This window comes from Macaca fascicularis, chromosome 19, assembly GCF_037993035.2.
Source record: "Macaca fascicularis isolate 582-1 chromosome 19, T2T-MFA8v1.1".
Classification (NCBI taxonomy): Eukaryota; Metazoa; Chordata; class Mammalia; order Primates; family Cercopithecidae; genus Macaca; species Macaca fascicularis.
In genome coordinates this window covers 17,366,131-17,392,973 of record NC_088393.1, presented here as the reverse complement: position 1 = coordinate 17,392,973, position 26,843 = coordinate 17,366,131, and the positions used below count along the sequence as shown (strand labels likewise).

Genomic DNA, 26,843 nt, shown 5'->3' with positions numbered 1-26,843 from the left:
GGGGGCGTGACGCCAGCGCGCCTAGGGGGCGGGATATCACGAAAAGCCCCGCCCCTACTTTCCGACAGCTCAGGCCCCACCCACCACCACAACCCCCTACCGCCGATGGTGGGCGAGACCAAGCGCGAGGGGAAGACAGGCAGTGCACGCGTCGGGGGCCGCGCTCTCCGCATTTAGCCGACGCTGCCCTACGCCTGGCAGCCACCCCTCCTGAGGCTCCACAAATGGTCCGACCCGCAAGCAAGTGGGCGGGTCCGGCTTTGAAAAGCCGGCGGGTCGGGCCTTGAGGTGGAAGGCGGGAAAATGGCGGATTCCTCGGGGCGCGGCGCTGGGTGAGTTGAGGCGCCCGCAGGTCTGGATTTGTAGACGCCAGAGGGCTGGAGAGGATGGGCAGCGGAGTTGGGGAGTGGGGATCCTCGGAGTGAGTTCGGGTTCGACCCCGCCAGAAACTGCGCGGGCCCCTGAACACCCCGATGGCGTGCTGCCTCTGCGCATGCTCCGGAGCGCGGACACCGGACCGGCCCCGAGTTCCGCGTCCTCGGCTGGGACGCGGGGCGACCTCGGGCAAGCAGCCTGACTGCCCGGTGCTTCGCTTCCTCCGCTACGAAATGGGGCCGATGACGCAGCTGAACCTCGTAGGCGTCGTGTGAGGCTGAAACGCGCTTAGATCGGCGCCTGGGTCTTTACTGTGATGTCGCTCTTGGAATTACCGTTATGCGGTGAACAAGTGGTGGGCGACCAAAGTATCCCCTTTAATCCTCCCATGAGCTTTATTCTGTGCTCCCAGTTTACTGGGGAGATGATGGAGACCCAGCAAGAGGAAGTGACTTGCCTAGGGTAACACCCCATGAACAAGAAAGAAGTTGAATAGTGACCGAGAGCTAGGCATGAGTGATCCTGAGGCTGTATTTTTCTAGTTTTGTTAATTCTGCCAGTGTTGATCGTGCCAGGTGCAAACTGAAGTGAAATTGGACAGCAAGAGGAATCACTCCACCGCCCCTTGGCCGTAACCGATAGATTGACAGTAGCACTTCCCAGGTACAGGTGTACCTGAGGTTCGCACAGGTTGTAGGGACCCCCCTCTGGTCGCAGCAGGTTCACCCAGGAGCCCATTCGGTTTGAGGCCACAGCCCTAGCTCAGTCCCCAGAGGGAATCTGTGCTCTTGTCTCTTTCTGGCTCTGAGACTGCCCCGTGGGTGACCTATGTAAGACCTGTGTGTCTTTGTTTTGCAGCGAGGAAAAAGGAGGTAAAAGCAGGTGTGAACCGTTAGGAAGCTGTCGGGTTAGGAGGAGCCTGTGGGCGACCACAACTCCTGGCACCTGGCGAACATTTACTAAGTTGCCTCTCCCCACGGTGGCCTGGAAGTGTCCCCAGCATTGCCTGGGTCTCACTTTGGGGTCCTGGGAGCCCGCTTCAGAGGAGGTGGCCGCAGGGACCAGTGGAGCCGCCCTTGGTGATGGGAGCAGGAGTTACAGTGCCCTGGGCGTGGTCCTGCCCCTTCACTTGCCCCCCCCACTACTTGCCCCTCCTGTGTTGCTGGTGTCTGTTCCTGGATCCCTTCTCTTCCCACTAGATCAGGCTGAAACCCTGAAACCCCTAGTCATCCCAGACTCTCCCTCTCCTGCACCCCCACGGCTAATGAGTCAGCGATTCCTATCTCAGGGTTCCTTCTTCCCTATTACATCAGGCTTCATTCTATTTTTATTTTTATTTGTATTTATTTATTTACTGAGATGGAGTCTCACTCTGTTGCCCTGGCTGGAGTGCAATGGCGTGATCTCGGCTCACTGCAACCTCTGCCTCCCCGGTTCACGCCTTTCTCCTGTGTCAGCCTCCCGAGTAGCTGGGACTACAGGTGCATGCCACCACCCCGGCTCATTTTTGTATTTTTAGTAGAGATGGGGTTTCACCGTGTTAGCCAGGATAGTCTGGATCTCCTGACCTTGTGATCCACCTGCCTCAGCCTCTCAAAGTGAGATAACTGCCAGGACCACTCCTAGTACCTGTCTGTCAAGATGTTGATCTTCCCTTTCTTTGAAGGAGCTCTGTGTTTTGTTCACCACTATGTCTCTACTGGTATGCAGTCGGTGCATCAATGTCTGGTGAATGAATGAACCCAGGGATAATTTGAGATCTCCTGTGATCTCTTCCACGGAGCTCTCATTACCCTCCTCTCTTCTCAGTTCAGATGTTCACCTATGCCTTCTTGCCCAGGTGACCAGGGCTGGCTACTCCTTTTGTCCCTCTTCCTGTTGAGGTGGCTCAGCCTCACTGAAATTGTCCTCAGGCAGCCCTTGGACTGGGCTATCTGAGCCCTGGTCACCTGGGCAAGAAGGCATAGGCACCTCACCGGCTTCCCTGTGCTTCTTGGGCAGTGAGATGAACAAGACCCCTCTCTCTCTTCTCTTGCAGGAAGCCTGCAACCGGCCCCACCAATCCTAGCAGCGCCAAGAAGAAGGAGAAAAGAGTTCAAGGTGAGCAGTATCAGGATCTCTTTAAGGAACATGGTTTTATTCTTTCATTACGTGCTTTTGGAGGAAGGAAAAAACAGGCCAGAAAAGGCGGCCTATGGCTTTACTTCCTTGTAGTCACACCTCTGGGGATTGTGGGTTTGGCCGTCCAGCCCTGCGGCGAGGGCTGTGTCAGGAACCGTGGTGGTCATTTTGAGCAGTGGCTTCCCTTGCGGCCATGGGGGTCATGGGCTGTGTCCAGGACATGTCCCCTGGAAGCATGGGTGTGGAGACCATGGAGATCGTTATCTAAAATCAAACTCTTGTCTTTTTTTTGAGACAGGGTCTCGCTCTGTTGCCCAGGCTGGTCTCGAACTCCTAACCTCAAGTGATCCTCCTGCCTCCGCCTCCCAAAATGTTGGGATTACAGGCATTAACCACTGCCCCCGGCCTAAAATCAAACTCTAAATTCCCACTGCGTAAGCGTGTCAGTCTCTATGAGGGGTGCCTGTACGTCTGATGTCCACCTGTTGGTCTGGGGTCACCGTTAACAGCCTCCCCTACAAGCCAGGTTCACACCGCTGCACTCCAGCCTGGGCGATGGAGTGAGACTCTGTCTCAAAACAAAAAAAAAAGGAAATGTGGCTGGACATGGTGGCTCACGCCTGTATCCCAGCACTTTGGGAGGCCGAGGCGGGTGGATCACGAGGTCGAGAGTTCGAGGCCAGCCTGACCAACATGGTGAAATCCCATCTCTACTAAAAATACAAAAATTAGCTGGGCATGGTGGTAGGTGCCTGTAATCCCAGCTACTCAGGAGGCTGAGGCTGGAGAATGGCTTGAGCCCGGGAAGTGGAGGTTGCTGTGAGCCACGACCACGCCACTGCACTCCAGCCTGGGTGATGAGCGAAACTCTATCTCAAAAAAAAAAGGAAATGCTCGGCTTGCATGGTAGATTCTAGAGTGCATCATTGGAGGTCAAGACAATGATACAACGAGGTATTTTCTCAGTGTGTGCAGTGTTGCAGGGCCCGATTCAGTGAGCTTAGAGCAGGATTTTATTTCCAAGTAAGGCAAGGTTTGTGTGTTTCAGCATCACTGGGTGAGTTGTCTTTTTATTTCCCGACCACTTATTCCCAAGTTCTAAACATCGCATGTTAATCTCACATATGACACCTGGCATATGTATGAGCTACCTCATTCTTGGACAAGAATTGTATCCTTTTTTATAACATTGCTTTTGTGGAAAATTCAGCCTGTTTATTTGTCTATTTATTTTTTTGAGATGGAGTCTCACTCTGTCACCCAGGCTAGAGTGCAGTGGTGCAATCTTGGCTCACTGCAGCTCCTGCCTCCCAGGTTTAAGCGATTCTCTGCCTCAGCCTCCCGAATAGCTGGGATTACAGGTGCGCGCCACCACCCTGGCTCATTTTTGTGTTTTTAGTAGAGACAGGGTTTCACCATGTTGGCCAGGCTGGTATCGAACTTCTGACCTCAAGTGATCCGTCCACCTCAGCCTCCCAAAGTGCTGGGATTACAGGCGTGACCCACTGTGCCTGGCCAGCCCGTTTAAAAAGTTGTATCCTAGTTTTCTGGAAACTTGAAAGTGCTTTTCTTTCCCTACCGTCCAAGGCAGCCCAAGCCTGAGATCCTTCTTGTTGAGCACAACTGTTTGCTGATACTACTAGAAAGACCCGGGCTGGATGGTCTCTCTGCTGGGAACTGGGGATATCCTTTCTCTCAGCTGTTCGATCATCATCCAGGGGGAGACTCTTTATGTGGCTTGGTTCTGTCCCTGGGACCCCACCTGGTCCTGGCCTCAGCCCTTAGAGACCTGTATCATGAGCATGGCCTCCCAATTGTCCATATCTGCCGGGCACCCACCTGCACCCACACTGGCTCTGCAGGCATGGCGCATTCCTGCCCTGAGGCTGCCCAGATTGACAGCCCGGCCCTTTGGCTGACTGCAGGATCCTTGTTAACTCTTGAGGGCACCTCCTTTCCTCTCAAGGTAGCAGCTGCAGCCCCAGTCCCCAACAGAAGAATCAGCTGGCGCAAAGATGTGGTTGAAGTCACAATCCACTTGACTGAACTCTCAAGCTGTGTGACATTGAGGATGTCGCTCTCCCTGGGTCTCTTCAGTACAAAGGCAAACCTCTGAGCTCTATGGCACTGATACGATGCCGAACTATTCTTTTTTGTTTTTTTGTTTTTCTGTTTTTTTTTTGTTTGTTTGTTTTTTGAGACAGAGTCTCGCTCTGTCGCCCAGGCTGGAGTGCAGTGGCGCGATCTCGGCTCACTGCAAGCTCCGCCTCCCGGGTTTACGCCATTCCCCTGCCTCAGCCTCCTGAGTAGCTGGGACTACAGGCGCCCGCCACCGCGCCCTGCTAATTTTTTGTATTTTTAGTAGAGACGTGGTTTCACCGTGGTCTCCATCTCCTGACCTTGTGATCCGCCCGCCTCGGCCTCCCAAAGTGCTGGGATTACAGGCGTGAGCCACCGCGCCCGGCCACTTTTTTGTTTTTTATGAGACAGAGTCTCACTCTGTCACCAGGCTGGAGTGCAGCGGCACAATCTCGGCTCACTGCAGCCTCCGCCTCTCGGGTTCCAGCGATTCTCCTGCCTCAGCCTCCCAAATAGCTGGGATTACAGGCATGTGCCACCATGCCTGTCTAATATTTGTAGTTTTAGTAGAGACGGGGTTTTTCCATGTTGGCCAGGCTGGTCTCGAACTCCTGACCTCAGGTGATCCGCCTGCCTCGGCCTCCCAAAGTGCTGGGATTACAGGCGTGAGCCACTGCGCCTGGCCTAGAATCATTCATTTGACATATTCTTGAGTGCCTACCGCGTGCCAGGTGGTGGAACATAGCAGCACGCAAAGGAGACAAAAATCCCAGGCCCCTGGGGCTCTAGGGAGGAGGTGGGCATTGCATGAGAACCATAAGGAGGCTGTGGGTGCGCTAGCAGATGCTGTGACAAAATGGCAGGCAGGGGCAGGGGTGCTGTGGTCTGAACTGAGCAGAGCCTTGAGGGAGGGAGGTGCCTGCAAGGGGATGCACAGCAAGGAGGTCCACGCAGCAGAGCGGCCGAATAGAGCACGTGAGAGGTGACAAAGTGATAAGGGTAGAGGCAAGTTGCTGGTGACACAGGGCTCAGAAGGTTCCTGGAGGCACTCAGGCTTCCTGAGCCCATGGACCCAGCACGCCAGCCTGTCTCAGCCCTGAAGGGCAGCTGGAGGCTGATGGAAGGTTTCAGGAAGGAGAGGGCGAGCAATGGTTGTGCCTGGTGGCTCAGATGACCAGGACTGAGAATGGACCACTGGGCTCAGGAGCAAGGGAGGTCACAGTGGTCTTGTCCAAAGGTGTTCTGGTGCAGTGGTGTGTCTGCAAGCTGGACTGTTGGGGGTGGGATTCAAGGGAAGAAGAAAGGAGAGGAAGAGGAGCTGGTGACTAAAGAACTCTGGAGTGTTTGCTGTCGAGGGGTTGGGAGAAATGGGGGAGGCATCTTGTGGAGAGAGGAGCTGTGGGGACTGAGGCAGGGAGGTGGGAGTTGCGGGGCGTTTCCTTGCGGAAGTGAGGGCTGGGCTTTAGCGCCCAGAATGGGGGCGCTTTACCTGGGAGCACAGAGGTCCATTCACAGGGCCAGGGGGATGCAACCCTCAGGACTGGAGGTGACTGCTTGTAGTGGCTGGAGGGTCTCCTGGGGCCACTTCTGTCTTTCCAATGAAGGAGGAAACGGGTCACCGGCTGAAATTGAGGGTTGGGCCAGGCGTAGGAGGTGGGAGGAACAGGTTTGGGGGGGCGGTCCGGGAGAGGGCTGGGGGACAGAACGGAACCAACCGGATCCAGTCCAGACTCCTACCCCCAGAAGCTGAGGTGACAGGTGGCATTTGTTTATCCACAGTCATGCTCCCAGGAGTAGCCCTGGCAGGAGACGTGGGGTCGGGCTGTCACCAGGGATTTGGCTCTGTCTGAAGAGGGCCTGGGTGTTGGGTATGTCTCAGGGCAGGGGGTCCCAAACTGAGTAAGGGGCAGGGGAAGTAAAAGATAGTACCAGGAGTGAGTCCTAGACACACGCAGTGTGGGGAAGGGGCCTTTGGGGTCACATGAGCTGGGAGGAAGGAGTAAGCCACGTGGAGGCTGAAAGCTCTTCTGTCCCTCCCCCTTGTCTGAGTGCACTTGCAGCTTTGACCTTGGGGGGTGTTCCTTGATCTTAGTTCCTCAGGAACTCTGGGACTCCACAGATGGCTTGGGACTTGCATACAGTAGGCATCCCATGCATGCTCGAGGCTGCTGAAGGATGTGATCAGAGGCAAGCAGGAAGAGTGATGACCTCTGTTCTGGTCACTGAGTGGGGAGGGCCCCTGGCATGTGGGTCTCTGGGGCGTGGGGTCTGGGTATGTGGGGTCTTCGGTGCTTTGTAGTTTTGTTGTGACCAACAGTGTGTCTCTACAGGTGGAAGAGTGATTGAGTCCCGTTATCTGCAGTATGAAAAGAAGACAACCCAGAAGGTAAGGCCGCACCCACCTTCCGTGTGCAGCAGATCTGAGCGTGGTTCTGAGTAACTGGGATTCTGAAACTAGTCATGGGAGGCAGTCACAACCTGGTCCTGAAGGAAGCATTTTGGGGTCTTCACCCAGGTGCTTTTGAGACCATCAGCCCTTCATGCTGCCAATTGTGAGTCTCTGTCATCGGCGGCTTATGGCTATAAGCATCTCTTTTACGAAGCTCTGATCTCCATTGAAACATAATATCATTCTTACCTTTTTTTTTGTTTTGGAGACAAGGTCTCTCTCTGTCATCCAGGCTGGAGTGCAGTGGTGTGATCACGGCTCACTGCAGCCTCAACCTCCCAGGCTCAAGCCATCTTCTCACCTGAGCCTTCTGAGTAGCTGGGACCAAAGGCATGTGCTACCATACCAGCTAATTTTTAAACGTTTTTGTAGAGACGGGGTCTCCCTGTGTTGCCCAGGCTTGTCTTGAGCTCCTGACCTCAAGTAATCCTCCCGTCTTGGCCTCCCAAAGTGTTGGAATGACAAGCGTGAGCCCTTGCTATGAGCCTAGCCCAGGCTATTCTTGCCTTTCAACCCAGTTAATTTGCTTTCTGGATTCTGAAGCTGTCTTATGGAGTGCCCAGCACACACTTCTTGGTGTCTTGCTGGTATTTAAAAAAACAGCTACTTTGGGAGGCCGAGGCAGGCGGATCACTTGAGGCCAGGAGTTCGAGACCAGCCTGGCCAACATGGTGAAACCCCGTCTCAACTGAAACTACAAAAATGAGCCGGGCGCAGTGGCGTGCGCCTGTAATCCCAGCTACTCAGGAGGCTGAGGCAGGACGATCACTTGAACCTGGGAGGCAGAGGTTGCATTGAGTTGAGAGTACACCACGGCACTCCAGCCTTGGCGACAGAGCGAGACCCTGTCCCCTGTCTTAAAAAAAGAGAGAGTAAAAAAAAAAAACAGGTACAGGTTTTTAGAGAAAAACTATGGGAAAAATGACATGCTTTGATCACTCTGAATTGGAGGAAGAATTTAGTGAACTATCATGTAGGCACACCATGAAATACTATGAAACCATTGAAACTAATGGCATGAAAGATATTTAACCACGTGAGAACATGCTTTGTGTGAGAGTTGGTGTGAACAATCAGTAGATTATACAATTGGATATTTTCTTTCAGTGAAGTCAAGGTTGGATTCTTCCCTCTGCTTTCCAAATCTTGGTTTATGATAAAATTAAGTCAAATTCCCACTGCCTGTCTTCCACTCTGGTTGGCTGGTGGGTTCTTGACCCTGTGACTTAAGATTCGGCTTGAGAAAAGAGGATACCTTTGCACAAACATATTACTCTCAGAGCAATTTTCAACAAAGAGTCAGTCTTCGCGCTCCAAATTTTCATGTTGTCGCCAAGACTTGGTTACAGCGCCCCCGTGTGTCTGCGTGCTGTAACATTTTAGCCCTTTAGATCTTTTCTGTTTTTTCCTTCCATTTTTAAAATCAAGGTATCATTTACATGGAGTCAGCGTCTTTTTTTTCAGCATAGGGTCCTCCCCCTTTTGACAGACATAGACTGTCATGGAACCGCCTCTGTATTCAAGCTACAGAATGAGTCATCCCTAAATTCCCTTGTGCTCTGATAGGACCAGCCCCTCTCCCACCCCCAGGCAACCACAGATTGGCTTTCTGAATCTGCAGTTTTGCCTTTTTTAGAAGGTCATATCTGTGGCATCACAGTTTGCAGCCCTTGCCTCTGACTCCTGACACTTAGCAGAGTGCCTTTCAAGTTCCTCTGTTGTTGCATGTATTGCAGGTAGGTTCTTCCTTCTTTTTTTTTTGTTTTTGTTTTTTTTTTTGAGATGGAGTCTCGCTCTGTCACCCAGGCTGGAGTGCCGTGGTGCGATCTCGTCTCACTGCAACCTCTGCCTTCTAGATTCAAGCCATTCTCCTGCCTCAGCCTCGGGAGTAGCTGATATTACAGGTGTGTGCCACCCCACCTGGCTAATTTTTGTATTTTTAGTAGAGACAGGGTTTTGGCATGTTGGCCAGGCTGGTCTCGAACTCCTGGCCTCAAGTGATCCACCTGCCTCAGCCTCCCAAAATGCTGGGATTCCAGGCATGAGCCGCCAAGCCCGGCCTGGTTCCTTCTTATGGCCGAATAGTATTCCATCAAGTGGATGGACCACAGTGTGTTCATCTGTTCATTGACTGACAGGCAGTCACTTGATTTCCTGTCTTGGTGATTATAAATAAAGCCTCCGTAAACATTCTTGTGTGGTTTTTTGTGTAGACGTGTTTTTATTTCTCCCAAGAGGAGGATTGCTGGCTCATAGAAAAACTCGGACTGTGTTTCCTGCTCTCCCACTCAACAGCAGTCAACACAGGACTTCTGTGACCGATGTGAGGGAGGGTTCCCCACCAGCAAGCAGCAGCCACCAGCTAGGTGTCTTCCAATTCGATTCTGACACACTCTACCTGGAAATAGCATCAGAACCTATAGGGTGAGGGCTCAGTCCCCAAGACTGCCCCTCTTCTGCCACTAGAACTTCTGACCAAGTTCAAATCGGGATTCCCATGACCCCCCCTTCTTTGGGTTCAGTTAATTTACAGGAATGACTCACAGAACTCAAGGAAACTCTTAGGTTTACCAGTTTATTATAAAGGATATTACAAAAGATACAGATGGAGTCGAGTGTGGTGGCTCATGCCTGAAATCCCAGCAATTTGGGAGGTCGAAATGGGAGGATTATTTGAGGCCAGGAGTTCCAGACTAGAATGGGCAAGACCCTGTCTCTGAAAAAAATTTTTTTTCAATAGCCAAGTAAGTGGCTGGGCATGGTGACTTAGGCTTGTAATCCCAGCACTTTGGGAGGTCAAGGTGGGAAGATTGCTTGAGCCTAAGAGTTTGAGGCCAGCCTGGGCAACATAGCAAGACTCTATCTCTACAAAAAAATAAAAATAGCTAGGTGTAGTGGTGCGTGCTTATAGTCCCAGCTACTCGGGAGGCTGAGGCAGGAAGATTGTTTGAGCCCAGGAGGTTAAGTCTGCAGTGAGCCACTGCACTCCATCTTGAGTGACAGTGACATCCTGTCTCTTTTTTTTTTTTTTTTTTTAAATAGATAAGAGATGTGTAGGGTGAGATATGGGGGAAGGCGCACAGAGCTTCCATGGCCTGTTCAGTCATACTACCCTTTAGGAATCTCCACGTGTTCAGCTATCTGATCAGAAATCTCTCCAAGCTCTGTCCTTTTGTGTTTTGTTTTGTTTTATTTTATTTTTGAGATGGAGTCTCACTCTGTTGCCCAGGCTGGAATGCAGTGGTGCGATCTTGGCTTACTGCAACCTCCGCCTCCCGGGTTCAAGCTATTTTGCCTCAGCCTCCCAAGTAGCTGGGATTATAGGCGCACACCACCATGCCCAGCTAATTTTGTATTTTTAGTAGAGACGAGGTTTCTCCATGTTGGTCAGGCTGGTCTTGAACTCCTGACCTCGTGATCCACCCACCTTGGCCCCCCAAAGTGCTGGGATTACAGGCACGTGCCACCACGCCCAGCTCCTTTTGGGTTTTTATGGAGTCTTCATGACTTAGGCATGATTGAAGCATGGACAGCCCTGTGGAAATATGATTGGTCAAAAAGGGTATGCGCTAAACCCAGCAAGGCCTATCTGTTCAGATTCGTCTTGGCCTCTGTTGCATTTTTTCCTCTGGGGTATGAGGCAGGACCCTCTCTGGCAGATGAAAGGAGTGTGGGAGGTCAGAGAGGTCCTGCTTACTGTAACAAGGGCTTATAGGAGTTACAAGCCATGAAATGTACATGAAAACATCTGTCTCTATATAATGGTAACAAGAAACTACCTGTTATCCACAGTGGCTGCACCATCTTTATGTTCCCACTAGGCACATAGATGAAGAGTACAAGTTGTTACTTTCACATTCTAGCCAGTCTTGTGGGTGTGAAGTGATACTTCATTGTGGCTTTCATTTGTGTTTTCATAATAGCCAATGATATTGAGCATCTTTTCACGTGCTTATTTGCCATTCCTATATCTTTGCTGATGTGTCTGTTGAGATCTTTTGTCTGGTTTTAAGTTGGGTTGTTTTCTTATTATTGAATTTTGAGGGTGCTTTCTATATTCTGGATACCAGCTCTTTGTGGTGCTTTGCAAATATTTTCTTCTAGTCTGGCTTGTCTTTTCATGCTGTTAAGTATTTTAATTTAAGAGGCAGAAGTTGTCGACTTCGATGAAGCCCAGTTGATCACTTTCCCCATTTGTGGATTGTGCTTTTGGAGTCTTACCCAAGATAGCTCCACCTAATCCAAGATCACAGATTTTCTCATGTTTTCTTGTAGGAGTTTTGTAGTTTAGGTTTTGCTTTTAAGTCTGTGAGTTAGTTTTTGTGTATGGTGTGATGTTTAAATCAAAGTTCATTTTTTCATGTATGGGTATTCAGTTGTTTCTATCCCATTTATTGAAATGATTTTCCTTTTTCTCATTGTATTCTCTCATCATCTGTGTCAAATACCAGTTGACCATATATGTGGGCATCATGTCTGGGCTCTGTTCTTTTCCATTGTTCTATGTATGCATCCTTATGCTAGTTTCACACTACTGAGGTTAGTGTAGCTTTGCACTAAGTCGTGAGATCAGGTAATGTGAGACCTCCCACTATGCTTTTCCAGGACTGTCTCTTCTGGTTCCTTTGGCTTTCCATAGAGATTTTAGAATTGTCATTTTCTAGAAAAATATCTGCTGGATTTTGATTATATTGAATCCATAAATCAGGAAGAATGTCTTCTTAATAACATCGAGTCTTTCAATCCATGAACATGGTATGCTTCTCCATTTATATTTAGATCTTCCTGGATTTCTTTCAACTTTGTTTTGTAGCTTCCAGATTATAGATCTTACACATATTTTATTGGGTTTATAACTAAGCATTTGGTGTTTAGTGTCATTGTATATGGTACTCTCTTTTAATTTCAGTCTCCAAACTTGTTCATTGCTACTTCATTGCTAGAGATGTGAACTTTTACATAGTGACCCTGCGTCCTGCACCCTTGCTGTATTAGAGTTCTCCAGAGAAACAGAACCAATCAGAAATGCTTATAAAAGGATATGAATATATAAAAGGGGGATTGGCTTTTTTTTTTTTTTTTTTTATGCGGGATTGGCTCATGTGATTATGGAGGCTGAGAAATCCCAGGATCTGCTGTCTGCAAGCTGGAGAGCCAGGAAGGTTGGTGGTTTAGTTCAGTGTGAGTCTGAAGGCCTGAGACCAGGGGAGCCAAAGGTGTAAGTCCCAGTTTGAGGGCAGGAGGAGATGGGGTAAGATGTCTCAGCTCAACCAGGCAAGCAGGAAGCAAAAGGCATGAATTTCTCCTCCTTCCACTGTTTTGTTGTATTCAGGCCCTCAAGGGATTGGATGGTGCCCATACACACTGGGGAGGGCAGTTTATTGCATCCACCAATTCAAATGCTGATCTCATTAGTAAACACAGACACACCCAAAAATGTTCAGTCTGGGGCACCCCATATCCAGTCAAGTTGACACACAAAATTGAAAGAAAACTCCTGTGAAACTTACTTACTAATTTTAGTAGCAGTTTTGAAGATGTTTGGGGATTTTCTACATGAAAAATTACATCTGTAAAAACAGTTTTACTTTTCCTTTCCAACCTGTTTGCCTTTTACTTCTTATCTGAGGACCTCCACTGTGATACTGAATGAGAATGGTGTCTGTGCATCGTCGTGTCCTTGCTCTGGTCTCGCTCTGTCTCCCAGGCTGGGGTGCAGTGGTGCGATCATGGCTCACTGCAGCCTCAAACCCCTGGGCCTGAGCGATCCTCCCAACTCAGCCTCCTGAGTAGCTGGGACCCTGGCCGTGGCCACTGCACCTGCCCCTTGCTTTTTATAAGGTTTTCGTTTTGCTTTTGGTTATTAGAAGGGCAATGTTGCATGTGTTACTTAAAAAAAATATATTTTTGACAATATATGTGTAAAAACTTTGTGTTTCCTGATGACCAAAGTTATATGTTCTCTCTAGCAAACTAGCAAATACTGAAATGTGTCTAGAAAAAAATCAGTCATCTGTAATCTGCCATGTCAGGAATCACCAGCAAACATTTTGGTAGTTTCCTATGTTCTCTGCAAGTGAGCGTCTACATTTTGACAAAAGTTGTTTGTCCTGTATATATGAGGTAAAATTTCAAACCTCTTTAAATGTCTCCCCTGCCTCAAAGTAAGAGCAGTTACAAAACACAGTGCAGACCACATCAGGGCCCCTTGTTGTGAAGAGAGGATGTCTTGTCCTCTGAGTGTCATGTGTTCCCATAACAGGCTCCTGCAGGAGATGGGTCACAGACCCGAGGGAAGATGTCTGAAGGTGGAAGGAAATCCAGCCTGCTCCAGAAAAGCAGAGGTGCGAAACAGCACTGGTCCTCGGGCGGTGATGAGCGCGGCGGTACATTTTGTCTCCATGGGTGCTAAGTTCAAGTTCCCTCTTTCCTTTCTGGAAAAGGTCAGAAGCAGTGAGCAACGAGTTGGCGCTTAAGGACAGCCTGGGGGGATGTGGGGAGGTGAGCGGGGATGCCGAGAAAGGGGGAGATCACTTCTTCCCTGTGTGGCCCCAGAGAAAAGCCACACTGGCATCATGGTACTGCTTTGTGACATCAGTTGCTTGTCTACGTGACTGTTTTCCTTCTGGTGCTCTGAGAGCAAGACTCTTAGAGAGGCTGTGAGGACTCATCCTGAGGTCGGGAGTTCGAAACCAACCTGACCAACATAGTGAAACCCCATTTCTACTAAAAATACAAAAATTAACTGGGCATGGTGGCACACGCCTGTAATCCCAGCTGCTTGGGGTGAGGGTGCGGAACTGAGGCAGGCGAATCACTTGAACCTGGGAGGTGGAGGTTGCAGTGAGCCGAGATTGCGCCCTTGCATTCCAGCCTGGGCAACCAAGCGAGACTCTGTCTCAACAACAACAAAAAGACTCAACTCTGCTGTTTGTAACATTAAAAACAGCCCCAGTCCAGACACAGAGGAACAAGTATAGCTGTGTGCCAATAAAACTATTTACAAGCAAAGGAAGCAGGCTGGATTTGGCCTGTGGGCTACAGTTTGCCACTCCTGGTGTAGATGTTTGTGAGAATTCGCACTACGCCCTTCCCAGGCGTGGTTGAGAAGCAGAAACAGCCACACTAGAGCCAGCCTGCTAGTCTTCCCCCATCTAACTGGGTCGAAGGCCATGCATGAAGCTGGGAATGCTGGTGTGGTCAGGGGACCAGAGACTGGGCCTGCCACACCTTAAAACCAGTTCTCACTCAAGGGTGATTCTGACCCCCAGGGGACTCTGGCAGTGTCTGGAGATGTGTTTGGTTGTCATACCTGGGGGAAGGGGTTTTACTAGCATCTGGTGGGTGGAGGCCAGGGAGGCCACTCAGTGTCCTGCAATGCACAGGACACCCCCACCACAGCAAGGAAGGATCCAGCCCCACGTGCTCGCAATGCCATGGCTAAGAAACCTTAATTTAAACCTCACCATAATGATTTCAAAGGACTGCTTGTTTGAGTTCCATTGTATGGCTTTGTAGAAAATTAATTTTCTTAGTTCAAATGCTATACATGCTGGTGATAAAATATTCCAGGGCAAAAGCAATAGCAATAAAAAGTTACCACCTCTAGCTGGGTGTGGTGGCTCACGCCTATAATCCCAGCCAGCACTTTAGGAGGATGAGGTGGGTAGATCCCTTGAGCTCAGGAGTTCAAGACCAACCTGGGCAACATGGTGAAACCCTATCTCTACTAAAAATACAAAAAAATAAATTATGTGGGCGTCGTGGCACTCGCCTGTATTCTCAGTTACTCAGGAGGCTGAAGTGGGAGGATTGCTTGAGCCCAGGAGACAGAGGTTGCAGTAAACCTAGATTGTGCCACTGCACTCCAGCCTGGGTGACAGAGCAAGACCCTGTCTCAAAAAAAAAAAAAAAAAAAATTCCACCTCCTCACCCCAGGCTCCCAGTCTGTGCCCTGAGGGCATGTGCTCTCAATAGATTTTTGCTGATCTTTCCAGATTAAGAATTTCAACACAAATGGTTGTTTTGTTGTACCCTACAGTTGCGGTGACCTTCCTTTTTTCATTTCCAGGTCATTCGTTTCCTCAGCTGCATAGTTGTTCATTGAATAGTCTCATGCTTAGTTCCTAACACAACAACGTATCGTACATGCCATCTGTTGGCGTTTGCAGCACTCCTGGGCTCTTGTATAATGGTAGCATACTGTATGCCAGTGCCCATCTTAGCATAAGGCTTAATTTTACAGTTTAGAATATAAGTTAAAAGACGAAGGGACCTCCCAGGGAAGACGAACAGTCCAGAAGCTGCAGAAAAAAGATGGAAAGATTACTTGGCTGAGTGTGGTGGCTCATGCCTGTAATCCCAACACCTTGGGAGGCTGAGGTGGGTGGATCACCTGAGGTCAGGAGTTCGAGACCAGCCTGGCCGACATGGTGAAACCCCGTCTCTACTAAAAATACAAAAATTAGCCGAGCGTGGTGGCGGGTGCCTGTAATCCCAGCTACTTGGGAGGCTGAGGCAGGAGAATCGCTTGAACCCCGGGAGGCGGAGGTTGCAGTGAGCTGTGATCGTGCCATCACACTCCAGCCTGGGTGACAAGAGTGAAACTCCATCTCAAAACAAAAAAGATGGGAAGAGAGTAGAGGGTAGAATGGGAGTATGGCATCGTATCCCACCCTTAGCATCCTGGAAACTAGCAGAAAGGCTTATTTGCGTCCCTTTGGTTATACAGAATGTCTCTCTCTTCTAGTGGTACTTTAAAAATAGAGTCAAGGCGATGGCTGGGAATTTCCACAGGTTTGTGGTTTTTTGTTTTTTTTTTAATTTTTTTTTAGCCTTTCCACCTTGGACGAAATTGGGTTTTTAGAAGCAAGTGGTATTGTTCAAAAACACGGCCTCGTTTCCTGGCTTCAATGGAGAGTGTCTCTTGACGGTGCTGACTTTTGGGGATTCTTTTCTTAACAGCAGATAGCAGTGGGGTCGGAAAGGGTGACCTGCAGTCCACGTTGCTGGAAGGGCATGGCACGGCTCCACCTGACCTGGATCTCTCTGCCATTAATGGTAAATCATTTGTTTCGCCCCTTCTGTCACTCGCTGGGGGTTGCAGTAGGTCTCAGTGGGCTTCCAAAGTACAGTTGCCCCTTGGCCTATGTTGAGGTTACATCCAACAAACCCATTGTAAGTTGAAAAATTGTACATCAAAAATATACTTAATACCTTGGTAAAGGATATTAAACTTGCCTTTTGCCCCTTGCAAAGTTGAACAACTGTAAGCTGGACTGTTATAAGTCCATATACTCCTCAATTTATGATGGGGTTACATTCCGATAAACCCATCATTTAAAAAAATGGCAACCAGGGACCGTCTAGATACGCTACTCACCGTTAAAAATGCTGTGCTTTATCTTAGACAAAAGCATCATCAGAAAGACGCCACAGTTAGCAAAAACAATAGCAAAGAAACCCGAGTCGACATCGTTTTCTGCCCCTCGGAAAAAGAGCCCAGTAAGTGTTTGAAACAAGAGGGCAGCCACAGACGGGCTGCATAGATCTGATTTAGATTCCACTCCGAACCAGCTGCCGAGTGCCCACAGATCCAAGAACAGATAAGACACCCATGCCCTTTAGGACAAAAATCAAGACCACAAATGTTCTTAGACCGTTTGTAGAGTGTACATTTCCCCGAGTACACATTCAGTAGTGGATACCAGTGTGGAACCATGTAAAAAATGAGACAGGGGACTTCTCTGTGCTCACGCTGTGCTAGGAAAGGCACAGTGCCAGGCCCTGTTCCTTGGTGGGAGGACGGCTAGGCTGTGGTCTCACTGGGGTGAGGACTGGACTGGTGGGTGGGGGACCAGCAGGTGGGGAGACTGCATTCTGGTCCTGGTGCAGCACCAAATTGGTGGGTATCCTCAGCTTGTCCTTGACTACCCAGCTGCTGCTGTCTCTTCGCCTGCCACAGGCCAGGGGAAGGAAGGTTGTGGACCTCCCTCTCTCATCTCAGAGCACCGGAGAAAACCAAAGAAAATAGAAGCAATAGACCCACTACAGCAGAGAACTACCAAATATCAAACTGAATACAGAAAATCCACACAAGCCAGAGTTCTGCCCCTGCTGGGAAAAGAGCTGGATTTATACCACTTCATCAGGAATTGAGAGGGTCTTTTTCTTTTCTTAAGGATTTATCTGAAGCGATGGAAATGATGGAGTCTCAGACACTACTGCTGACGCTACTCTCCGTAAAGGTGAAAACAGTTCCTCGTTCACGTACGCCATGGATGGAAGGGTGGCCTCCATTCGCCATGGGGAGGGAGGCCCCACCCGCCTGAGCTTTTCTTTCACATTTAACAGATGGAGAACAATCTTGCTGAGTTTGAAAGAAGGGCAGAAAAGAATTTATTAATAATGTGTAAGGAGAAGGAAAAGCTACAGAAAAAGGCCCATGAGCTGAAGCGCAGGCTTCTCCTCTCTCAGAGGAAGCGGGAGCTGGCAGATGTCCTGGATGCCCAGGTCAGTTGTAAGTGACACTCTGTGACCAGTGAGTGTTCCCTGTGAATCTGTCCCATCTCCACTGTTTCGGGTAGCGTTCGTACTAGGGTGCCATTGCTCACTGGCTTCTCACTCTGTGTTAGGCTTTTAATGCCAGCCACACTTGCTGTGGTCCTGGTGTTGGTCTGTGATGACACTTTTAGAGGATGAGGTTACAAAATGAAGTGTGAACTAGTAAGGGAGGCGCGCACCTTCTACGCCCTTGTGCAGAGACTTCCTGAGCGCCCAGTGATCATGGGCAGCAACAGGACGACGCACTGTGGGACTCCCCTGGAGGGTCAGGGTGCTGGTGGGAGGCACACCACTCCTAGTGCTGTGTGGTCAGCGGTGTCCGTGTGGGAGAAGGACAGGAACGAACCCCTGGAACCCAGAAAGGGCTGGTAGGCAGGGGCGGGCCCCCCCACCCACTGGATGAGTTTCCTGTGGTTGCCGGAACAGAGTCCCACAACCTGGGTGGACAAAACAACGGGAATCCATTGTCTTACGGTTCCGGAAGCTGGAAGACGGAGATTGGGGTGTTGGTGGTTGGCTGTGTCTGAGGGCTGCGAGGGAGAATCTCTCCTGGCCCTCTCTTTGGCCTGTGAATGGTTGTCTTCTCTGTCTGTTCACATGTCCTTCCCCCTGTGTGTGTCTGTGTCCCCCTTTCCCCACAAGACACCAGTCGCGTTGGATTAGCACCCCCCACAAAACCCCCTGATCACCTCATGGTAACTTAATGACCCTGATCAAGTCCCTATTTTCAAATAAGGGCACATTCCAGGGTACTAGAGGTTGGAACGTCTGGTATGAATTTGGGGAGATACAGCTCAACCCCTAACATACAAAATTTTCGTGTGAGTACCCCTGCAGCTAGACCCTGGACTGAGTACAGGGTCCCTGGACTGAGTACAGGGTCTCTGACCTTAGGGAGCTTAAAATGGAAGAAAAAGAGACAAACCCAGTTGACCCTCAAACAGCAAACCTGAATTTGAGTGTGAGGTTCTTACATGCAGACTTTTTTCTTTCTTTTTTTTTTTTGAGGCGGAGTCTCGCTCTGTCGCCCGAGCTGGAGTACAGTGGCCGGATCTCAGCTCACTGCAAGCTCCGCCTCCCGGGTTTACACCATTCTCCTGCCTCAGCCTCCCGAGTAGCTGGGACTACAGGCGCCCGCCACCTCGCCCGGCTAGTTTTTTTTTGTTTTTTTTTGTTTTTTTTTGTTTTTGAGACGGAGTCTCGCTCTGTCGCCCAGGCTGGAGTGCAGTGGCGCTATCTCGGCTCACTGCAAGTTCCGCCTCCCGGGTTTACGCCATTCTCCTGCCTCAGCCTCCCGAGTAGCTGGGACTACAGGCGCCCGCCACCTCGCCCGGCTAATTTTTTTGTATTTTTAGTAGAGACGGGGTTTCATTGTGTTAGCCAGGATGGTCTCGATCTCCTGACCTCGTGATCCGCCCGTCTCGGCCTCCCAAAGTGCTGGGATTACAGACTTGAGCCACCGCGCCCGGCCTTTTTTTGTATTTTTTAGTAGAGACGGGGTTTCACCGTGTTAGCCAGGATGGTCTCGATCTCCTGACCTCGTGATCCGCCCGTCTCGGCCTCCCAAAGTGCTGGGATTACAGGCTTGAGCCACCGCGCCCGGCCCATGCAGATTTTTTTCAATAAATATATTGAAAAAAGTTTTAGAGATTTGTGACAATTTGAAGAAACTCAGCTGAACCTCATAGCCTAGAAATACTAAAAAAATTAAGAAAAAGTTAGGCACGTCATGAATGCATACATATTTGTCCCAGCATGGGCAACATAGTGACATCCAATCTCTGCAAAAAACATTTTTTTTTTTTTTGAGAGGGAGTCTTGCTCTGTCACCCAGGCTGTAGTGCAGTGGTGTGATCTCAGCTTACTGCAACCTCCGCCTCCCAGGTTCGAGTGACTTTCATACCTGAGCTTCCTGAGTAGCTGGGACTATAGGCATGCACCAACACGCCCAGCTAAATTTTGTATTTTTAGTACAGACAGGGTTTTGCCATGTTGGCCAGGCTGGTCTCGAACTCCTGACCTCAGGTGATCTGCCCTCCTCAGCCTCTGAAAGTGCTGGGATTATAGGTGTGAGCCACCACGTCTGGCCAATCTCTATAAAAATTAAAAATTAGCCAAGTGTGGTGGCATATGCCTATAGTCCCAGCTACTTGGGAAGCTGAGGCAAGAGGTTTGCTTGACCCTGGGAGGTGGAGGCTGCAGTGAGCTATGATCACTCCACAGCACTCCAGCCTGGGCAACACAGTAAGATCTGTCTGTAAAAAATATATATGTGCAGTGGCTCACGCCTGTAATTCCAGCACTTTGGGAGGCTGAGGCGGGTGGATTACTTGAGGTCAGGAGTTCGAGACCAGCCTGGCCAACATGGTGAAACCGCGTCTCTACTAAAAATACAAAAAATTATCTGGGCATGGTGATGCGTGCCTGTAACCCAGCTACTTGGGAGACTGAGACACGAGAATCGCTGGAACCTGGGAGGCGGAGGTTGCAGTGAGCCGAGATTGCGCCACTGTACTCCAGCCTGGGAGATAGAGCAAGACTGCGTCTGAAAATTTGTGTGTGTGTGTGTATGCGTGTATGGTGTGTGTGGGGGGTGTGTGTGTGTATAGATGCATGTTTATTATTTACATGTTTATTGAATGTTTGTTATCAGTAAGGTTTCAGTCAACAGTAGCTATCAGTAAATTTGGAGGAAGTCAAAAGTTATATACAGATTTTTGACTGCACAGGAGTTGATGCCCCAAACTCCCATGTTGCTCAAGGGTCAACTGTATATCATTTCAAACCCCCATGAAGACCCACACAGCATGTTTGGGATGGGAGTGGGCCGTGCCGGGAATGGTCTTGTGGAAGGCAGACGTTTAGGCACAGTGCTCTAAAGCAGGTGGGCCCAGCTTAGGGCCTAAGCCTAGAACCACTGGAAAGCAGACGTGCATTCTCAGTAAGGGGCCTGGGCTGCCGTACCATCCACTTGGCTCTCTTGGGGAGAGCTCACCACACCCTTGGAAACTTCCTGAGCTCTGAGCCCCTCGGGGGTCGTGAAGAACAGTGCTGTATCTTAACCCTGCACAATCCGTTAAGCTTCCAGAGAGGGGACTCCAGGGTCTACCTCCATTATCCCTTCTGCTTACAGATCAACATGCTCAGCCCCTTCGAGGCAGTGGCCACACGCTTCAAGGAGCAATACAGGACGTTCGCCACGGCCCTGGACACCACCAGGCACGAGCTGCCTGTGAGGTCCATCCACCTGGAGGGAGACGGGCAGCAGCTCTTAGGTAGGAAACGGGACATCCCAGCGCGTGTGCAGCAGGCGGGGTGAGGAGTGTGTGGGTGCTTCCCATGGGCCCGACGTCATCGCCACAAGTGTCCTCTTCCCCATCTAAGGCAGAGGATGGGGAGGGCTGGTCAGGCTGTGGTTCCTCCAGGGTCTCGCCCTGAGTAAGTAACCACACTGGGATTTGAACCTTGGGCAGTGGGATTCACAGTGATCTGTCCTGCCGAAAGGCATTTTGCAGGGACAACCTGTAGTCTCCTGAGTCCTGCGCCCAACAAATGTGCCTTCGTGGTCGCGGGGTGACAGGACCACCAGCCGCACCCCGGCTTTCCCCCTCAGCAGAGCAGTGAGGTCCCTTTCAGGCATAGGCTTCCCACCTAATCTCTAACTTGAAAACTTTGGCAAGTGTGAAAAAACTGCCACGCTGCATCTTAAATTCTCTTCAGAACAGGTATCTTCCCAAAGACAGCGTCTCGCTCTGTCGCCCAGGCTGGAGTGCAGTGGCACAATCTCAGCTCACCGCAACCTCTGCTTCCTGGGCTTAAGTGATCTCCCACCTCAGTCTTCTAAGTAGCTAGGAGTACACATGTGCACCACCAAACCTGGCTAATTTTTTTTTTTTTTTTCTGTAGAGACGGGATTTCACTATGTTGCCAAGACCGGACTTGAACTCGAGTTCAAGCAGTCCTCCCACCTTGGCCTCCCAAAGTGCTAGGATTATAGACATGAGTCTCCATGGCCTGCCATTGTTCTTTTTTTTTTTTTTTTTGGAGGTGGAATCTTCTTGCGTAGTCGCCCAGGCTGGAGTGCGGTAGTGCAATCATAGCTCACTGCAGCCTCGAACCTCTCAGGCTCTGCTCAGATCCTCCCACCTCAGCTTCCTGAGTAGTAGCCTCCCTAGTGCTTCAGGCATCCACCACTGCACCTGGCTAATTTTTCTTTTTGAAACGGAGTTTTGCTCTTGTTGCTCAGGCTGGAGTGCAATGGCGCAATCCTGGCTCTCTGCAACCTCCACCTCCGGATTCAAGCGATTCTCCTGCCTCAGCCTCCTGAGTAGCTGGGATTACAGGCACGCGCCACCATGCTCGGCTAATTTTCTATTTTTGGTAGAGACGAGGTTTCTCCATGTTGGTCAAGCTGATCTTAAACTCCTGACCTCATGTGATCTGCCTGCCATGGCCTCCCAAGGTGCTGGGATTACAGGCATGAGCTGCTGCGCCTGGCACACCTGGCTAATGATTGTTTATCTTTTTGTAGAGATGAGGTCTGGCTATGTTGCCCAGGCTGATCTAGAACTGCTGGACTCAAGTGATCTCCCACCTTGGCCTCCCTAAGCACTGGGTTCCTGAATAGGCGTAAGCCCCCCGCCCGGCAGGTTTCTGATTTTATGACTACGGTCACCTCCACATCTGTACTCTCAGAAAACGCTCAGTCTCTTAGGTAGTTGCTGGGAACTGGCCTAGGGACTGTGTTGAGTTTTCTGGGGCTGCCATACCAAGTGACTACAGAATGGGTGGTTTGAAACAACAGAGATCCTCCCTCCCAGTTCTGGGAGTCTTGATTTCAGCCAGAAGTCTGAAATCAAGGCATTGATGGGATTGGCTCCTTCTAGGGGCTGTCGGGTGAGCCCATCCTGTGTCTCCCCCACCTGCTGGTGGCTGCCGTCGTACCTTGGTGTTCCTTGGCTCTGGCTGTGTCCCTCCATTCTCTGCCCGTCTTCACGTGGCCTCCTCCCTGGCTGTCTTGTTAATGAAATTTCCTGCATCAGTATGGTGGCGCACGCCGGTTATCCTAGCACTTTAGGAGGCTGAGGCAGGGGATCACGAGGTCAGGAGTTCAAGACCATCCTGGCCAAGATGGTGAAAGCCCGTCTCTACTAAAAATCCAAAAAAAATTATCCAGTTGTGGTGGCAGGAGCCTGTAATCCCAGCGACTCGGGAGGCTGAGGCAGGAGAATGACTTGAACCCGGGAGGCGGAGGTTGCAGTGAGCCAAGATTGCGCCACTGTACTCCAGCCTGGACAGCAGAGCCAGACTCTGTCTCAAAAACAAAAAAAAAGAAATTTCCCGCATCTGATGAGGACACCAGTCACTGGATTAGGCCCACCCATCTTAACTCCACCCCATCCACAAAGATCCTGTTACCGGTTAAGGTCACTCACTGGGAGTGGAGAGTTGGAGTGAAATGTACGTATTGGGGAGGGCATAATTTGGTCCACAGCTGGAGGGAGAAGACGCTGGCTGATACGGCGCTTAAAAGGCTCCCAAAATGTGACTCTCATGTACGACTGGCCTTAATGTGACGTGCGTTGGGGAAGGGGGCGTGTTGTCCTAGTGCGGGTGACAGGTCCCGTAGTTGCAGGCATCCCTCTGCTCAGTGGCGCAGGGAACAAGGACTGTTTTTCAGTTGCTCGTGGTCTGGCTGGGAGGCCTCAGGCATTCTCCCTGGCACAGCACAGCCTTTTTCACATTTGCATTGGTTTCTGTTGAGGATCCCAGAGTGACATTTCATTTCTGTTCCAATGTCCTCCTGGATGGTGGACGTGCCTGTCCCACAATCTCAGAGCACAGGACGGAGAAGGCACGAATGTCTTCCTTGGCTTCCGCTTCTTCCCTGTGCGCTCTCCACGGTTCCAGCACGATAGCCGAGCATCGGGAGAGAAGCCTGTCGGCCACTCCACTCCTGCGTGTCTTGCGTGGGGCACCTTGCCATCATCGCCCACCATGCCTCTTCCCCTCCAGATGCCCTGCAGCGTGAACTGGTGACCACTCAGCACCTCCTGGCAGCACTTGACGTTGGCGATTCGGAAGAAAATGTGCAGGTGCTGGACTTACTGAGCGAACTCAAGGACGTGACGGAGAAAAAGGACCTTGAGCTCCGAAGGTACCTCAGAAAATGCTTTAAGAAAGAGGTGGCACCCTGTTTGCTCAGGGCTGTTGGTGGCTGCCCTGTTGGGGTGGTGCCGAGTTCCTATTAGAGTTCAGAGGAGGTTCAGCCCCCTGAGCGAGCTGCTCTTTTCCCAGACGTTGCATGATATGAGAATGGCCAGCAGGTGTCAATGTCATCCATATTGTGGATAACAAAATCTCCAAGAGCACCTGCCTTGCCTTCCCTTGCCGTTTTTTTTTTTTTTTTTTTTTTTTTTTTAAGACAGGTTCTCACTCTGTAGCCCAGGCTGGAGTGCAGTGGCAGATCTCAGCTCGCTGCAGCCTCGGACTCTTGGGCTCAAGTGATCCTCCCACCCCAGCCTCTTCAGTAGTTGGCACTGCAGGTGTGTCCCACCATGCCCGGCTAATTTCCCTTTTCTAGCCCACTTCTCAGTCGTTTTTGAGTGAATGGGGATTCTAGGTGAAGTGAGGATCAAATATGCTGTAAGATGGGTCCTAGATTCACAGAGTGTAAGACTCAAGTAGAGCAGGGGGGATAGAAGAGCAAACGAGCTCATTGCCCACTTGGAAACATCCATGGAAGGGCCGGGCGCACTGGCTCACACCTGTCATCCCAGCACTTTGGAATGACAAGTGCTGGGATGACAAGTGCTTTGGGAGGCCAAGGCGGGAGGATCACTTGAGGCCAAGAGTTCAAGACCAGCCTGGGCAACATGGTGAGACCTTGTCTCTATTATTTATGTATTTATTTATTTATTTTGAGACAGAGTTCCCCAGGTTGGAGTGCAGTGTCACGATTTTGGCTCACTGCAATCACCTCCCAGGTTCAAGCAATTCTCCTACCTCAGCCTCCCAAGCAACTGGGATTATGGGTGCCCCCCACACGCCCGGCTAATTTGGTATTTTTAGTAGAGACAGGGTTTCACCATGTAGGTCAGGCTGGTCTCGAACTCCTGACCTCAAGTGATTTGTCCACCTTGGCCCCTCAAAGTGCTGGGATTACAGGCATGAGCCACCACACCGGAACACTCTGTTTAAAAAATACAAACATTAGGCACAGCGGTGCATGCCTGTGGTCCCAGCTACTCAGGAAGCAGAGGTGGGAGAATCATCTGAGCCCGGGGAGGTCAAGGCTGTAATGAGCTGTGGTCATTAGTGTAAGACCCTGTCTCAGAAAAAAAAAAAAAAAAAATCCATGGAAGTCCTCAAGCAGCTGGCGGAGAAAGAGTGTCACCTGTCATTCACATCCTCAAAGTAACCCAGCAGCACAGGCGCCCTCACATCAGCCGTGTTGGTGTTTTCAACGCCTTCTGGGGTAAGGTCCCAGGAGGATGTTTTTTGAACTTCTGATTGATAGAAATGGCCCAGATCTTAAAGGACTGTGCAGTGGCTTTCACAGAGCACATATCCTTGTGGGTCCAGACCCCCAAAACCCATCAAGACCCCCCCTTTTTTTTTTTTTTTTACCTCCCCCAGGAGGTTTCTAACCACGCGCTTTTCTCCACCTCTTCCAGAAGACTATCTTTTCTCTTTTTTGCAATGCTAAATTTTTTTCTGAGTGCTTAAAATATTGGAAAAGGACTTATGCAAAACAACTGCCAACCACTGTGGCATTTCTTTCTCCTGTGGGTGGCCATGGATCAATTCAGGAGACATCAAAGGGTTATAAAGCCACAGTGCCACTCCCGGGCTGACTCATTCACCCATGAACGGCAGAATGCTGATTGACCCAGTCACCTGGGTCAATGGGTTAAAGGGCCCACCTCTCGCTGCTGCCACATTGGGGATTATTATTATTATTGAGATAGGGTTTCATTTTCATTGCTTAGGCTGGAGTGCAGTGATGTGATCTCAGCTCACTGCAACCTCTGCTTCCGAGGCTCAAGCGATCATCCCACCCCAGCCTCCCAAGTAGCTGGGACTACAGGTGTGCACCACTGCACCCGGCTAATTTTTTTTTGAGACAGAGTCTCACTCTGTTGCCCAGGCTGGAGTGCCAGTGGCGCGATCTTCGGCTCACTCCAACCTCCGTCTCCTGGGTTCAAGCGATTCTCCTGCCTCAGCTTCCCCAATAGCTGGGATTACAGGTGCCCACCACGCCTGGCTAATTTTTATATTTTTAGTAGAGATGGTTTCACCATGTTGGCCAGGCTGGTCTTGAACTCCTGACCTTAGGTGATCCACCCGCCTTGGACTCCCAAAGTGCCGGGATTACAGACGTCAGCCACTGCACCCAGCTTTTTAAATTTTTTTTGTACAGACGTGGTTTTACCATGTTGCCCAGGCTGGTCTCGAACTCCTGGCCTCAAGCTATCTGCCTGCCTCGGCCTCCCAAAATTCTGAGATTACAGCACTTTAATCCCACCTCGCCCGGCCAGGGGATTAATTTTTTAATGGGCGTTTGGGTGGGGACAGAGACTTCCGCCACAGCAGCAGCACAGCACGGAGCTCCGTGAACATTTCTTGGATGAATGAGTCTCTGCTTTTGTGCCTGGTGCTGTTCTTGGGGGGTTTCCCTGATTGCGTCTTTTCAGACAGATCTTGTTTGCTGCTCCTTTCCCACTGAGCACGTGGGCTGTGTGAAAATCCGCCTCCCCGCATGGCAGCGCCTCGTTCACCACACGCGTGTGCTTCACCTCAGAGGGTGAAAGCCGTTCTTTCTCCCGTCCTCAACAGGAGCTTCAGCCAGGTGCTGGAACTCTCCGCAGAGGTGAGCAAAGAGGCAGCCTTGGCAAACCAGGAAGTCTGGGAAGAGACCCAGGGCATGGCGCCCCCCAGCCAGTGGTATTTCAATCAAGATGGTGCCTGCAGAGAATCTCGGGGAGCACCCAAGAACACGCCCCTGTCTGAGGACGACAACCCGGGTGCCTCATCAGCCCCCACTCAGGCCACGTTCATCAGCCCAAAGGAAGACTTTTCTTGAAGCAGCCAGGGAGAAGTCCCGCCCTCGGTCTCTCGTTCAGGGAGGGACTTGTGGTGACTCGTGGTTACATTCAGGACACTTGAGCACTTTATACACTACCGTAGCACTGTAGCTATTTTTATGTGATAATCTTGTTTGATACTTAAACAGTAAACCTGTTTTGCAGTTGAA

General features: G+C 50.4%; 1 protein-coding gene across 8 annotated transcripts; it reads left to right on the top strand.

The window, feature by feature from the left end:
* The first annotated feature begins 290 nt into the window (after positions 1 to 290).
* On the top strand, positions 291 to 26,843 carry HAUS8 (HAUS augmin like complex subunit 8). 8 transcript variants are annotated; one of them, XM_015440501.4, is made up of 11 exons: positions 291 to 332; positions 2,414 to 2,475; positions 6,906 to 6,961; positions 13,287 to 13,368; positions 15,992 to 16,084; positions 16,434 to 16,528; positions 17,206 to 17,271; positions 17,378 to 17,536; positions 20,721 to 20,862; positions 23,603 to 23,744; positions 26,426 to 26,843. In XM_015440501.4, the coding sequence occupies exons 1-11, from the start codon at positions 304 to 306 to the stop codon at positions 26,670 to 26,672; spliced, it is 1,173 nt and encodes a 390-aa protein (XP_015295987.3). In that variant the 5' UTR covers positions 291 to 303; the 3' UTR covers positions 26,673 to 26,843. The 8 variants fall into 8 exon arrangements, with proteins under 8 accessions (XP_015295987.3, XP_005588404.4, XP_073882421.1 ...); XM_005588347.5 differs by having other exon boundaries at positions 15,989 to 16,084; XM_074026320.1 differs by having other exon boundaries at positions 15,989 to 16,084; positions 16,989 to 17,271.

What these genes read in the sequence shown, in the direction of transcription:
- HAUS8 (XM_005588347.5), top strand. Translation starts at nt 304, where the DNA reads ATGGCGGATTCCTCGGGGCGCGGCGCTGG. An exon ending in AAAAGAAGACAACCCAGAAG is followed by an intron (nt 6,962 to 13,286) that starts GTAAGGCCGCAC and finishes TTCCCATAACAG; the next exon opens with GCTCCTGCAGGAGATGGGTC. An exon ending in GGATCTCTCTGCCATTAATG is followed by an intron (nt 16,085 to 16,433) that starts GTAAATCATTTG and finishes GCTTTATCTTAG; the next exon opens with ACAAAAGCATCATCAGAAAG.